We start from the raw sequence: 14,356 nt of genomic DNA, 5'->3' as shown, positions 1-14,356 counted from the left end.
GTTTGTGGATTTCTATGTCTTCCCTGTGCATTCTGACCTGATAGTTGTTGGAATGGTCTAGAATTTCAGTGTTTTCAAATAGCATTTTATGCCCAGGATGGTTTATAACGTGTTCTGCTACTGCTTATTTTTCTAGCTGACCTAGTCTGCAGTGTCTCTTGTGTTCCTTGATTCGTATCTGAACACTGCATTTGGTGGTCCCTATGTAGGCTTGTCCATAGCTGCATGGTATGCGGTAAACTCCTGTGGCAGACAGTGGAGCACTAAGAGCTTGTTCCCACTTAGGATTTGATACGAATTAAAATAAAACGTTTTTAATAAAATCGAATTAAAATAATACAGTTGTTATCCCGCTTTCAGAATCGCTTTATTCATCGTTCCCATCTGCTTATTTAAATCGAATTTTTTACTTGCAAGCGTTCATTAAGCGTTCTCACTTGGCATGAAATCGGTGTTAAAATAAAGCGACTCTTCTCCTCCATACCTTATTTGGAGTTGTCAATCAATAGTACGTCAGAATGACGTAACGTTAACCCGGATTATTTGGAAGCGATTTAACTTTCGTCAGCGTTTCCATTTCATTGACCGTTTGTGAAATGATGTATTTTTGGCGGTTTTTTTTTAAATGAACCAATCAAGGCGCTTAAACGATCAAACGTCATAAGCGCTGTCAGCCTTATATACATTTTCCCTCCGAATTTAGTAGGAAACCAAAGCTCTCTCCAGAGGAACTATGGGATAGGTTTTCCAGGGCAGCATCCCCGCTTCATGTCTCCCAAGAGAGCCCACAGAAATCAATGGGGGATGCTTCTGGCAATGCGAATTTAGTAGGAAACCAAAGCTCTCTCCAGAGGAACTATGGGATAGGTTTTCCAGGGCAGCATCCCCGCTTCATGTCTCCTAAGACAGCCAGGCAGAATCCCTTCAGAGAGCACAGAGATCAATGAAGGAGGCTGCTGGAAAAGCAGGGAGGGAGCACTCTTCCCAAAGATTCTCTTTCCAGGGTTGGAGGAGAAGGCAGATTCCGTTTGAGAAAGAGAGGGAGAAAGGCTCTATCCCCCCCCCCCATTGATCCGAAGTCCCTTCCTGTTGTGCGAGATCCCAGATGCCCTCCTCGCGAGGGGCGCCTTCTTCCCTGCCTGGGCGAGATCAGAGCCCAAGCGGGCAGGGAATGCCTCTTTGAGAGGAGCCTTCCCTTCCTGCCTCTCCTCCGTTAGAAATGGGCTCTCCCCACACAGAGGGGAGGTTGCAATCCACCGGGAGAAGCCTTGTAGTCCTTTGCAGATGCAGGCGCTTGAGCAGCCGGGACTTCAGGCGCTTAAAGCGCTGAAGAGATTAAGCGCCTGTAAACCATTGAAATAAAAAATAAAAATAATCCTTATCTCTTATTGAAAGACCACAGCGGACAAAGGGGTGAGGGAAGAAAAAATGGCGACAGTCACGACGGATGGGGACAGAAAGGACAACTCCCCCAATGACAGCCCCCATCGCAGTCAGCTCCTCCCATCCTTCTAGCCCGATTCCAATGCTATCGTTCTCATCTAAATACTCCGGTTCCTAACTCGAATCAAGGGAAAAACACTAGGTAGGACCCTAGTGTTTTTTTAACACGCGTTAAATGAGGAAAACACGGATTTAAATTTTATCCCGCTTCTGGATTCGATTTCTAGTGGGGACGATTCCGGGTTGCTCTAGAACCGTTCTAGGTTTAAATCGGATCCTAATATGAACGCCACTCCTTGGATTCGATTCAGAACGCGGGGTTTCCCCTAGTGGGAACAAGCTCTAAATAGGCATCCTGAGGCCTTGCCATTCAACAACAGACCAACAGATATGTTAACGTATAAATCACTTCCTCTCAACCAAGGGTGACACAGTATATATACCCTACTCACTTTCATTGCAGTATTCTTTGAAGATGCCAGCCACAGATGCTGCGAAATGTCAGGAATAAATTCTTCCAGAACACAGCTACATAATCCGAAAAAACCACAAAAAATTATGAATGCTGTCTGTGAAAGCCTTCGACTTCACATTGTGAAAACATCTGTATGCAGATTTAAAACTTAACAGAGTCTGTCATAACTGAACGAGACACTGCAGTTAAAATTCTGATTTATTGGAACAAGCCAGGATCAAACCCCACCAGTTTGTTTCAGCTTGTTTCAGTTAATCACAGTTATTAAACTAACCACAGTTTGTCCGTCCTATATGTATGATTAAACCAACTTGTTGGAATCAGATGCTTCTGACATCCTGCTTTGGTGCACAGTTGATGAGGAAGTTAAGCCCTAGGTTCTGGCAGGCTCATTCTCCCTGCATTGCATTGAACTTTCCCAACCAAATGCCTTTCAGATGGTTAGAAGAACTGCAGTCATCATCCTTCACCATTTATTTGCCAAAACGTCTTTAGGCCACAGAGTTGGAGAAGGCCTCACTAAGACTTGGTGTAGTCTTATGCACATTGTTTTCAGGGCTGGCTGAGAATCAATAGATAAATATTTCAATTTTTTTTTAGCATAAAACATATGAGTCATAGCCATGATAGTCTGGAAAATTAGTATGCAAAGAGATCTTGTAGTACCTTTGAGACTAACTGAAAGAAAGAAATTGGTAGCACGAGCTTTTATAGATTTGAGCCTACATGCATCTGAGGAAGTAGGCTCATCTACAAAAGCTCATGCTACCAACTTGTTTCAGTTAGTCTCAAAGGTGCTACAAGATCGTTTTGCATAAAACATAAGTTTAGCATACTAACAGGGTTTTTTCAAAGTGTGGATCAAATGAAGAGAGCATTTATTCCTAATATTTATTTATAACTAGAAGTGATAGAAGTCAGTAGGACCATTTCTTGAGCTGCTGAAGCAGTTAATGTCTATTGTGTTTTCTTTTAAGCAAACTTTACAAGAAAAAGGAGGATTCCACAGAGCTTCCTGGAGTAACTGGAGAATGGTTTCAAGAAATACAAAGAAGAAAATTTCAGAATGATTCTGATGCCAGCAGGATGTTCAAACAACCACTAGCTCACAGGCTGAGAAAGGCCATAGGAAATGGTGAGTTACCCATGTTTAATTTGCAGTCAACAGAACAATGCCATTTCCCACAGTAAAAATGGGAGATACTGAGAGCATCTCAGTTTTTAAAATATTAGAATGTTAGAAATAGAATATTATAAGTCACAAGATTTTCTAATGGGTAAGAATGTCCCAGCTAAGGAAAGTGGATTTTGCAGCTTAGTATTGCAAATCTTTATGTGTCAGAGAACAGTTGCTACAGTAATAATCAAATTGTGACTGTGATGTTATCTGACAAAATTGCTACATTTTTAAGGATTATAATACATTTTAAACATTTTTTAAAACTGAGAGTGTTGTAGAGAAGGGGAAAATAAACACATAACAAGGGAAATATAATGTAGCAATTGCCTGAGTGCACCCAAGTTTTTAAGGTTTTCCTGCCAGACACAGAGGTATAAAAACACTTTAGATAAATCAGTTTGCAGATAAAGCAATGCACTTCTCCTGTTTGCTTGTCAAGGGACAGGATCTCAATTTAGATAAATGAAATGGATGAATGGAGTGCTGATAGATTATGTGGCACTTAGAAAGTGTGCTACTGACGATGTAATCAGAATATCAAGACAGGAAGATTGAGTCTTCTTCTTGTCTTGTTTGACACTAATGTAGATGTTGAAGGAGTTTCTGTCTACACTATTCATTTGATCAGTATCCTAATTCACACACTGTCCCATGTCCTGGGAACATGGTTATTAATGCCTGTGCACCTGAATACAACTGAAGTGTGTGACAAAGTTTCATTGAATTGCATTTGCAGCTGATTATTCATATTTTTCCAGAAGTGATTACATCACAACTGAGCAATCCCTGGGTCACGTGCAGCACATAGGTCCCATTGTGTATTGAGGTACTGATTAGGGTGTGCCAGTGCACATTGGGACACTCTTTCCAATGTTCTGTTTCACATCTTCACAATTTACTAACAGAGTTTTTTAGAGCTTCTGCTTTGTAGCCGAGTATGTGTTAAGTTCCATAAGATATACCATGATAGAGGATTCTGGCTTTACAGTATTAGGAAAAACTCTCTTATAATATAAAGGCATATAATGGAAGCAAAAAAGACAACACATTTTATGTAGACTTGTCACTTTTTAATTGATTATGTTGCTAGCACATCCACCATACCCCACGCTGCACTAGAGGTCCCCACATTTCATATTTCATATCTGGAGCCAGCATGTTCTTGAGAGGTCATGGTAGCCTTTAGGAACTCTAGGTCAGGTTCCCAGATGAAAAGGAGCAAGACATGTGCACATCCAGGTAATAAGACAATCCAATCTAAATGGGTTTACTAAAGGTTCCTTCCTTAACTCAAGTCATCTGCATTTCCCCTTGCACCTTGAGACAAAGGATCCAAAGTAGTAAGCCAACCTTTCTGCCTACTCCCTGTTGTGTTTTCTTCCAAACCCTGCCATCTTGGGGATATCCTGAGCCAATCACTGTTTAGAATAGCAGCCTTCATCATCCTTCACTAACACTAAAATTTGAACCATTAACCAGTCCATAATCCCATTGTTGATTCCTGGGAAAGGTAGTGTAGCTTTTGTTACCTTACAAGATAGCCCACTGCTTAGTGCTAGATTTCAGGTATAAATATTGGTTCAAAAAACCTAATCTCTGCACTCTCACAGTATACATAGAGTTGTCCCAGGCTGCACTCCATGTATGAAGCCTGCCAGCTTCCCAGCCTGTAGAATATTACTAATTACTTTAAGAGTGAGACGTTTGATTATTTTAAAAAATATTCTTTTAAAAAACAGTGACATATCTTAAAAGCCTGAGAAATAGTCACTCAAATAAAGGTTTAAGATGTAATCAGATAGTAAAGAACATATTACAGTCCATCAGATGGATAAAAGTAAACATTGCACATTACAGAATAGAAGTAAACACATTACCAAACCTTATATTATTTTGTGGAAAGAACATTGTTGCCTTCTTGTTGCTGATCAGATAAAGTCACTGCTTGTAATGCATTACTTCCAGGCTCTAACCAAAGCCAGGATAGATAACAACACAAGCAGAAAAAAGTATAAAACATGTGTCTGTTTTTTAATCCACATGTCACTTTTCTCCCCCCAAAAACTGGAGTGACTACAAGCATTTCTAGTTAAGATGAAAAATTTGCATTCCAAATTATATAAAAACAATCTTTTAACTTTTTTTCTTTCTTTCTTCAGACTCTGCAAATACAAAACCTTCTGGTACCCAGAAACATGTTTCACCTTCTATCCTGGGAGGGCTGCGAACTCCATTTGCTTCTCTCTTCTCCTCTTTCAGAAAATCCAAAAGGCAACAAAATCCGAAACCTCAGCATAAACCACAGGAATACTCTCCCCGGTGAGCTAAAAGCATCCTGTCTGTGCCAAATCAATTGTTTTGTCCTCAAGTTTATTTCTCTGAGATCAATTTATTTCTCTGTTTCCAACATCTGTCTTGGAAGATTTTTCAGCCGGCCACGTTATGAGGTTGATGGTGTTTGACTTCATCTATGCATGTCTCTCAAAGTATAATGTAAAGCAGGGGTTGAAAAAGTCTGCATGTGGGCCCCAGATCCCTCTCAAATGTGTGGGGGGGGGGGGGAAGGGGGTGAAAACTACCCTAAAATTGTCCTGTCATGGCAGTTGAACTATGAACAAGCCTGATTCTCCAAAATACAGAAGCTGGCTGAAAAAACCAAACATGAAAACTATAAATAGATTTCCCATTATTTCCAGGATCAAATATTTGGTCCAAAATCTAGCTGTGCAACTTTGCCCTACTATAGGGGCAAAATGTTGCTCTGTCACTGTTCCTGACCCTTGTCATCTATCTGTTTTATATGCATTTTGTAGAATGTACACCATTGGCAGTTTTCATTTTTATCAATTTTATTATTTGTATGTACAGTGCTGTGTAAATCTACAGTGCTATATATATAACCTATAATTATAATAATGATAATAATAATAATAGTGTGCCTGCGTCATACGCGGATGCGCTTTACACAGCTTTCAGCATATGCTGAAAGCCGCGCGGGGAGAAAGGGTGGTGCATCCCATAGGGAACAATGTTGTGTGTGCCTGTGGTGCGTGCGCACTGCCACACCTCCGTGTGCACGAGCCCCATTCATTTAAATGGGGGGCAAGCATATTTGCTTTACACGGGGGAGTCCAGCACGGATTCCCCGTGTAAAGTAAGGGCACACTGTAATAATAATATAAATCCAGAGATTGGAAAAGTTAATTTTTGGATTACAGTTCCCAAAATTGCCAGCCAGAATGGGGATCAAGCCATCAAATTTGGTATCAGAGAGGGTGATAGTTGGCTCTCCTTACTTTATTGGACTGCAGATCCAATAATCCCTCACTACTGATTATGCTGGGTAGAGCTGATGAGAGTTACAGTCAACAATGCCTATAGTGCCATATGTTTCCCATCTGCGCACTAAAATATCTGGCAGAGACTCCAGGGTTTCAAATTCTGGATGTTTATCAGGCTTACCTAGAGGAATTGGACCAGGGATTGTCTTCATGCAAAACTCTGAGCTGCAGCTCTACCTGTCAAAGCTATTTCGACATTGCTCTTCAGTATTGTCAAAACTGGCTGACACAGAGGCCTGCTGGATGTGATACAGATCTTGCAAATGGAAAAATGTGTTGCCACTTGCTAACTGCAGTGTGTGATAGCCGCAGTGTGTGCTGTTGTTTACATTAAAACTTCCACCATATAACATAAGAACAAGCATCATGACATATGAACATCGTGTTTCTTCTATTAGTGTTCAATGCTCACACAGGAATTTTCTCCTGCATGTGCTAATCATTTCCCTGCTCAGATGCAAAACAGAGAATGCCCAGTGTGCACACATGTAGTAGAACTACTAGACAGGAGGCCTCTGATTCCTTGCTCAATAGTATCATGATATTTGACAGAAGGGAGATGAAACAAGTGTGGTCCCCCTATCTCTTAGACTGAGTGATTGAGGATCCCTTACACTTCTGTGCCAATTCTGGGTTCTATCTGGAGTCATCTTTATCAGCTTTTGCTCCCCTGGGTTTCCAGCTCATGATAGTGGTTAAACCAGCCAGGTCAGGTTAACATCAACATTCAACGTAAATATTTGCAAGTGTGGGAATTCAGGATACAGTACTTACCTTTGAGCAGACCCTTTCGTACTCCTTTCAGGCTATTATTTTAAGTATTTGTTGGTGTTCTTGTTGTGTTCCTTCAAGTCATTTCTGACTTATGGCAACCTTAAGGCAAATTTATCATGGGGTTTTCTTGGCAAGTTTTTTCAGAGGGGGTTTGTCATTGCCATCCTCTGAGGCTGAGAGTGTGTGACTTGTGCAGGATTATCCAATGGGTTTCTATGGTGGAGCCAGGATTCAAACCCTGGTCTCCAGAGTCATAGACCAATGCTCAAATTACTACACCACCTTGGCTCTCATGTTTTAAGTATTTAGATTTATATGCAGGCTGATTCTCCCTTATCTGGAATTCCAAAATTAAAAAAAAAACCCACCCTTTTTCATGGCTGTCTGAGATAGTGACACCTTTGCTGTCCGATGGTTCAATGTACACAAAGTTTGTTTCATGCACAAAATCATTTAAAATATTGTATAAAATTACTTTCAAGTGATGTGTGTAAGGTGTACATGAAACATAAATGGATTTTATGTTTACACTTGAATCCTATCTTCAACATATCTCATTATGTACATATATTCAAATGCAAGTATTCTGAAATCCAAAACACTGCTGGCACCAAGCATTTTGGATAATGAAGACTCAACCTGTATACATATGCATTCCCCTCAGAGAGAAATACAGATATAGCAGTGCCTGGGCACTTCACCTGTGTTACATTCCATGACATTACGTTATATTGCACATAAAACATCCTATATTAGTCTATACAGTGGGCCCTCGGTATCCTTTGGTTCCAGGACCACCCATGGATAACAAAATCTATGGATGCTCATGTCCCACTGTATACAATGGCATATTAAAAATTGTATCCCTTATATAAAATAGCAAAATCAAAGTTTGGTTTTTGGATTTTTGTGTGTGCATGTTTTCAAACAGTGGTTGTTGGTTGTTGTTAGTTGTTGTTATTTTTATTTCTATTGCTTCTTTTTCCCAGATTAAGACTCTTAAAACAAGATACAAAAGTTAAAGTACAATTTAAAAACATTAAAACCTATATAATTAAAACACACACACACACACACATACAACAATTACAGTGTCCACTGGAGTTTGGTTCCAGGTCCCTCCATGGATGCTAAAATCCGTGCATGCTGAAGTACCATTAAATCACTCAAGATACGCAGTGACTGCGCAAAGGGCTTTTTCTGTTGTGGCCCTGCAGTTTTGGAACGCTCTCCCTGAGGAGCTCCGCTTAACCCCCTCCCTGGAGTCATTTAAGAAAAACCTTAAGACTCATTTATTTCGTCAAGCCTTCCCCCACATGTCCTGACTGTTTTGCTCCTGTATACTATGTATTGCATTTTTAGACTGTTTTATTATCTCGTCTTAATGACGGATTTTAATGATGTATAGTAGTGTATGGCTTTATATGAGGGATTTTTGCTATTAATTTTGATTTTTAATCTGTGATCTGTATTGTATTATATCTGTAATCTGTAATGTATCGTATTTTCATTTTGTTTTGTAAACCACCGTGATCATAGGAACGGCGGTATATAAATAAAATTTCAATCAATCAATCAAATACAATGGCATAGTAAAACAATTTTTTGGAATATTTTCAAGCTGTGGACGCTTGGATCTATGGATAAAGAGAGTGTGGATAATGAGGATTGTCTCTAGCATATACCACAGGCGGTGTTAGCAGTGGTAGCTAACTTGAAGGAGTGTCACATTGAGGATGGAGAATTCTTATTTTCTGATGCTCCAGAGACTAGAACATGGAACAGTAGATGCAAGGTACAGGAAAAGAGATTCTGCCTTAATATTAGGAGGAACTTCCTGACAGTAAGAGCTGTTTGACAGTGGAACACACTCCCTCAGAGTGTGGTGGAGTCTCTTTCATTGGAGGTCTTTAAACAGAGGCTGGATGGTCATCTGTTCAGGATGCTTTGATTGTGAGTTCCTGCATGGCAGGGGGTTGGACTGCATGGCCCTTGTGGTCTCTTCCAACTCTATGATTCTACCTTATATTGACCCTTTGAGGCAGGTCTTGGAGCTTCCTGTCCTGGTAGAAAGCACTGGAATCTGTGGATGCTGAATCTGTGGATATAAAGGACCTCTGTATTAGAGTTGGATCTACTTGAGCACATATCCATTCTTAGTATAGCCTGGATGTCCATTTTACCAATATCAGCATAAATCAGCATTGTAGGAGAACAAACATGTCAGGGCTATTAGGAACAGCAAATCTGGAAGGCCATGTTATTGCCTTTACTGTTGTTAATAGAGTTTAAAATTTACGGTCCTTTGTCTTGGTCCCCACATGGCCAAGACAGGAGTGACCTCTTCCTGCATTGAGATCCCTCCAAACCAACTGAATAACAACAGAAACAACATCTGATATAAAACAAAGACCTGTGACTTTACTGTCACTTCTTTTTCTCCTGGGTGATTTTATAACATCTTTTGCCTAATGAAGAAGCCGGTAGAGCTTTAAAAGCTTTCATGATGTGTGTGTGTGCGCGCGCGCGTACACACGCACGTATATACATATACTCGTGTATAAGTTGACCTCATGCATAAGTCAAGGTTTTGGGGGCCAAAATTATGGATTTTGTTATGACCCATAGATAAGTCAAGAGTAAAACTTACGGGCATGTAGCAAAGGATGTAAAGGATGAATACTTTTTGTTAAGCATGGTCTCAGATAAGAAGTTAGAGGAGGATGGGGGTTTGGGGGATTTTAAATTGTAATTTTTAATTGTTTAATATTATATTTATACTGTTGGAATCTGCTTTGAATCCTTTGTGAAAAAGTGAAATGCAAATTATTATTATTATTATTATTATTATTATTATTATTATTATTATTATTATTATTATATGGAAAACGTTTATTTTACATGTCATCTACTGCCAGGATAGTTTTTTGCAAAATGTTGGATGAAGAGAGAATTTCCAAATATCAATGATTGGTTAATGAAATTATCAGAATATATAGAAATAGATGAACTTACCTGTCTTTTGAAAGATTTCGACTGGGATGAAGATTAAAAAGATTGGGCACCTCTAATTGAGTACCTAAGGCCCGTTACAGACGGGCACCCTAGGATGGACTCAGTCAGTGCTAGGGTTAGAAAGGGGCGTCTCTTCCAGATGCCCCTAACCCTAGCATGGACTGAATCCGTACGAAATGGCGACGGCCGTTCCACACAGCCGCCGCCATCTTGACGTATATATAATTGAATATATAATTTACAACCTTTGAAGAAGATCAGAACAAACTCCAGGAAGTCAACTTATATGTATAGTGTATATATAGTAATTTTTTGTTGTACGTCTGTTTGTATGTCACAATTTTGTTACTGTTTTAATGTTTAGTATTATATGTCTTTTATTCTTCAATAAACTTTAGAAGAAGAAAAAAGTAAAGAATGAAGCCAGGGAATTTACAAAATTGTGGCAGGCCTGCAGGAGGGGCAAACTAGGGTAAATGGTGGCTGTGCAATGTGTGTGGGAGGTGACCAGGTGTGAGTGGAACTAACAAAATGTACACATGTCAAAATGAATATAAAAGCAAAGTGAAGAAAATGGTGACTACATTAGCAGTTATTATAGCCCTTAATTTGAATGTGATAACTTTGCTTAATTTTAATCCAAAAAATGATTTGAATAAGATACACAAATATCTTATTCAAATCATTCAAAGCCTGCTTCTTTGAGTGGAAGCTCCAAAGAGAGGCCATTGCAATCATTTTCCTGCCCCAGCATTTAAAAAGGCCAGAGCAGTGGCACAGCAGAAAGAGTAGAGGGAGTTGGTGCTTCTTTTAGATTCTCCTGGGAGGCTCTTGCCTTTTGCCACTCCACTTAGAGAAGGAGATGGCTCCTTTTTAAAATAAGAGTTAAGGTACAGTACTTATATTGAATCGACCCAAGTTTTTTGAGTTGATTTTTTTTATTTATACACCACTATATACTGTATTTTGTACATTTTGGTTAGCCAATAAAGATATTGCTCTTTTATCGATTTTGGATTTTGTTTTATTTTGCTGTTTGGCCAATTCAAGCTGCCTTTGAATGTGTTTTCTAAAATAAATCAGTTAGTCTCTACAGTGGAGTTTATCACATGGGAGGAATTTCTCTTAATTTCAAATGAAAAGAAAGTGGAGCCAGAATGAATTCATGTGAATTCGCTAGTTCAGCAAATTTACGTGAATTCGAATTGCATTCTTACTGACTTCCCATTGCCCGAAAATAGTTTGCCATTGCCCCAAATTGCATGTGATCACCTCTCATGCAATAATGTGAAACCCCATGATTGCGTTCGGATTGCCATTGGATTATACTTCCAATTTCCCTTGTCTGATAACGTCCAGTGTAGTTGAATTACTTACCTCTCCCCCTTTCCCTTATTATCTCAATACTAACCATAAGTCTTTTAATTATTATATTAAGGGCTGCCAAACCAGGTGTGACATGGAAAACCCATGGTATTCTCTCTTGTTAAGATATAATAAAGGAGGGATGGGCATTTGGATCAGAATCATGGAGCTGAGGAGGATGAATTAACATTTTTTTTTCTTTTTCAGCAAATAGCAATAAGGAGCGGAAAATTGTTTCTGGGTAATGGTGTTGGAGAAAGAGTTAATTTCCACTCCACCTCCTCTTTTGCTTCTATCTGACTGAATGACATGATTGTAATGGTTATAATCTTGCCCCAGGGCTTGAGATATCAGTACTCAATCCTCACTGAGCCACGTGGCAGCCTCTCTCTTTCAGTTTGATTAACTTCACTGGGTTGTAAGAATAAAGTGGAGAGGAAAGCAGTATTGGCCACCTTGAGTTCACCCTAGGAAAGGTAAGATATAAATGTAAAGTAAGAAAACTTAAGAGCCTTATCACACAAGAAAAGAAAGCTGAAACAGAGTGGGAGAGAAGGAGCTTTCTCTGTGCCTCTCCACATGCTATTAAAGCACCTCTATTCTCTTCCTGAGGGAAGACAGTCGTAAACGTACAGTTGTCCCTCCTAGTTTGCGCACTTCCTATTCGTGGTCTTGAATTTCTGTGGACAGGAGGAATAAAATGGCATGCACACACAGGAGCGTGGCCATTATATCCAATGGGGCTTGGATATTTGCAGTTTTTCCAATTCGCAGGCAAGTCCAAAACATATCCCCCACAAATCAGGAGAAACGATTATATGTCTTTTGTTGCGCAGGCAAAATAAGTTTGGCAAAAGGCATGCTTTTATGACTGTCTCCCTTGGGAAGGAGAACGGAAATGTTGCAACACCATGTGGAGAGGCCTGAGGAAAGACGCTACTCTCCCACTCCGTTTTGGCTTCCTTTTGTCATGTGATAATGCTCCAGACATGTGCATGTGCCGGAAATTCTAAACACTAATTTTCTGGTAGCATGTTTGGTTTGATCCTCACAGAGGACAAGAGTCCATCCCTAGAAACCAAGAATCTGAACAAAGCTATAATCTTTCTAAAGCAATGTTTATAAAAATGTATTTAAAATCTTTTATGGATTATTTTTAAAACATTCCTATGAACATGCAGTGATACTTCTCATCTTATATTCTGTAGCTAGCTATTGTCTTGAATTGGCCTTTGGCAGTATCCATTTTAACAGGCGCAGTTAGCAAGTGATCTCATCTTGTGGGATGTCATGAAAAGGTTTCTCTTGCTAATTTTTGCATCTCCAATGGAAAATGGGGCAAGAACTGGCAGAGTTGGTTCTGGTGCTTGGGGATTGGTCAGTTGGCAACCAGGGACATAGCTAGAAAGAGGGTTAAATGGGGGCATTGCTTCCCAATAAAATTTATGCCCCCTAAGTGAAATTTACCTACAATCCCTTTTTACCTTTCTAGCTTTGCAGAAAGTAATACATTTAAAATCATTTATAACTAGACCTTTTAGATTTGCTGAGGTTTTTTTTTTTTTTTCATTTCCTTGTTAACAGCCTTCCCCATTTCTTTGAATGTCAGAACTACAGGTGGCCCTCCGTTTTCACAGGGTATCCTTTGCAGAATGCGGCATGCTTGAATGCGGCATGCCCCTGTGTGCAAGTGCCATTGAAATTAGTGGAGGTTGCCCCTCCGTGGATTTCTGAGGTCACAGATCTGTGAGTTAGGAGAAGTGACTGTATATATCTACTGCTCAACTGACATTTTAAGTTACTATGATGTTAGAATTTTGGTAACTGAAGGAAAATTTTATTGAGGGCCAGAATACTAATGGAGAGGCAGTGCCCTTACTTTGCCTCTCCCACTGTACTACACCGATGTTGGCAACCCTAGCTGCATCCAGTGTCCAAACTCTGTGACACAAGGCTGACAAACTCCTTTGTGCCCTGGAGTACAACAGTAGCTAGGAATTTCCTAGGTTCCATGATAATTAAACATGTTCTTGCTGGTAAACAGGATTTTAATTTCAGAATGTCAACAAATAATGAGGAAGTAGAACAACTAGCAATTGCAGTATTATTTTAGTCTTCTGCCTCTAATTGGCCAAGACAGCTAAGGGAAGTGTGTGTTTATTATTTGATGATCTTTACAAGGAAAAGAATGGATTTTTCCAATGGTTCAGAAGAACACTGCTAAGAGAAAATAATCTAGAAAGGATTCAGAAACTGTTAGAAAAAAATCAATCCAAAGGTTTGGGAGATTGGAGATTGGACACTGGGGGAAAGGAAAATGATAAATACAGCCTTTAAAATATTCTGTATGTTGTATTTAACTTGGCTTGCCTCCAGAGGCTAATGGTGGGGTAGGCGACCTGTTTACCTCCAAATATTTCATATTGCAACTTCCATCTGTCCCAATTTTTATGGGCAGTGTTCAAGGATGGGTAAAAGCTGCCCTTGGTCATTAGGTTGTACTCAGCTTGAGGGTGAGTGTCATCAGTTTGTGTGAGACTGCTGCGTAAATGTGTATAAATCTGAGATGTTACTTACTGGAAGCAAGAGCTGTATGAGGCTGAAAGTCAACTGGCTCTGCCTTTCAGATTGCCGAGTTTGCCATAGCTGTTACCTTCCTGCCTAAGCACAGCCCACCTCCTTCTCTTTCATGGTATGCTTTGCTTTGTTTTGTTCTCACTTTTCATTGGGTGACGGTTTCAGTGATGTAATCTGATCTATGGA

General features: G+C 39.7%; 1 protein-coding gene across 3 annotated transcripts in view; it reads left to right on the top strand.

Moving 5' to 3' along the window:
* Positions 1–14,356, top strand: part of EXPH5 (exophilin 5) — a 64,269-nt gene that overhangs the window by 25,138 nt on the left and 24,775 nt on the right. For all 3 annotated transcript variants that reach the window (XM_042459088.1, XM_042459090.1, XM_042459089.1), the window contains exons 2-3: positions 2,896–3,053; positions 5,258–5,417. In XM_042459088.1, the coding sequence (XP_042315022.1) occupies positions 2,896–3,053; positions 5,258–5,417 (318 nt within the window). The remainder of the gene's footprint in view (positions 1–2,895; positions 3,054–5,257; positions 5,418–14,356) is intronic.

This window comes from Sceloporus undulatus, chromosome 3 (assembly GCF_019175285.1).
Source record: "Sceloporus undulatus isolate JIND9_A2432 ecotype Alabama chromosome 3, SceUnd_v1.1, whole genome shotgun sequence".
NCBI lineage: Eukaryota > Metazoa > Chordata > Lepidosauria > Squamata > Phrynosomatidae > Sceloporus > Sceloporus undulatus.
The sequence above is the reverse complement of the archived record's forward strand: the minus strand, read 5'-3'. Positions and strand labels throughout refer to the sequence as shown.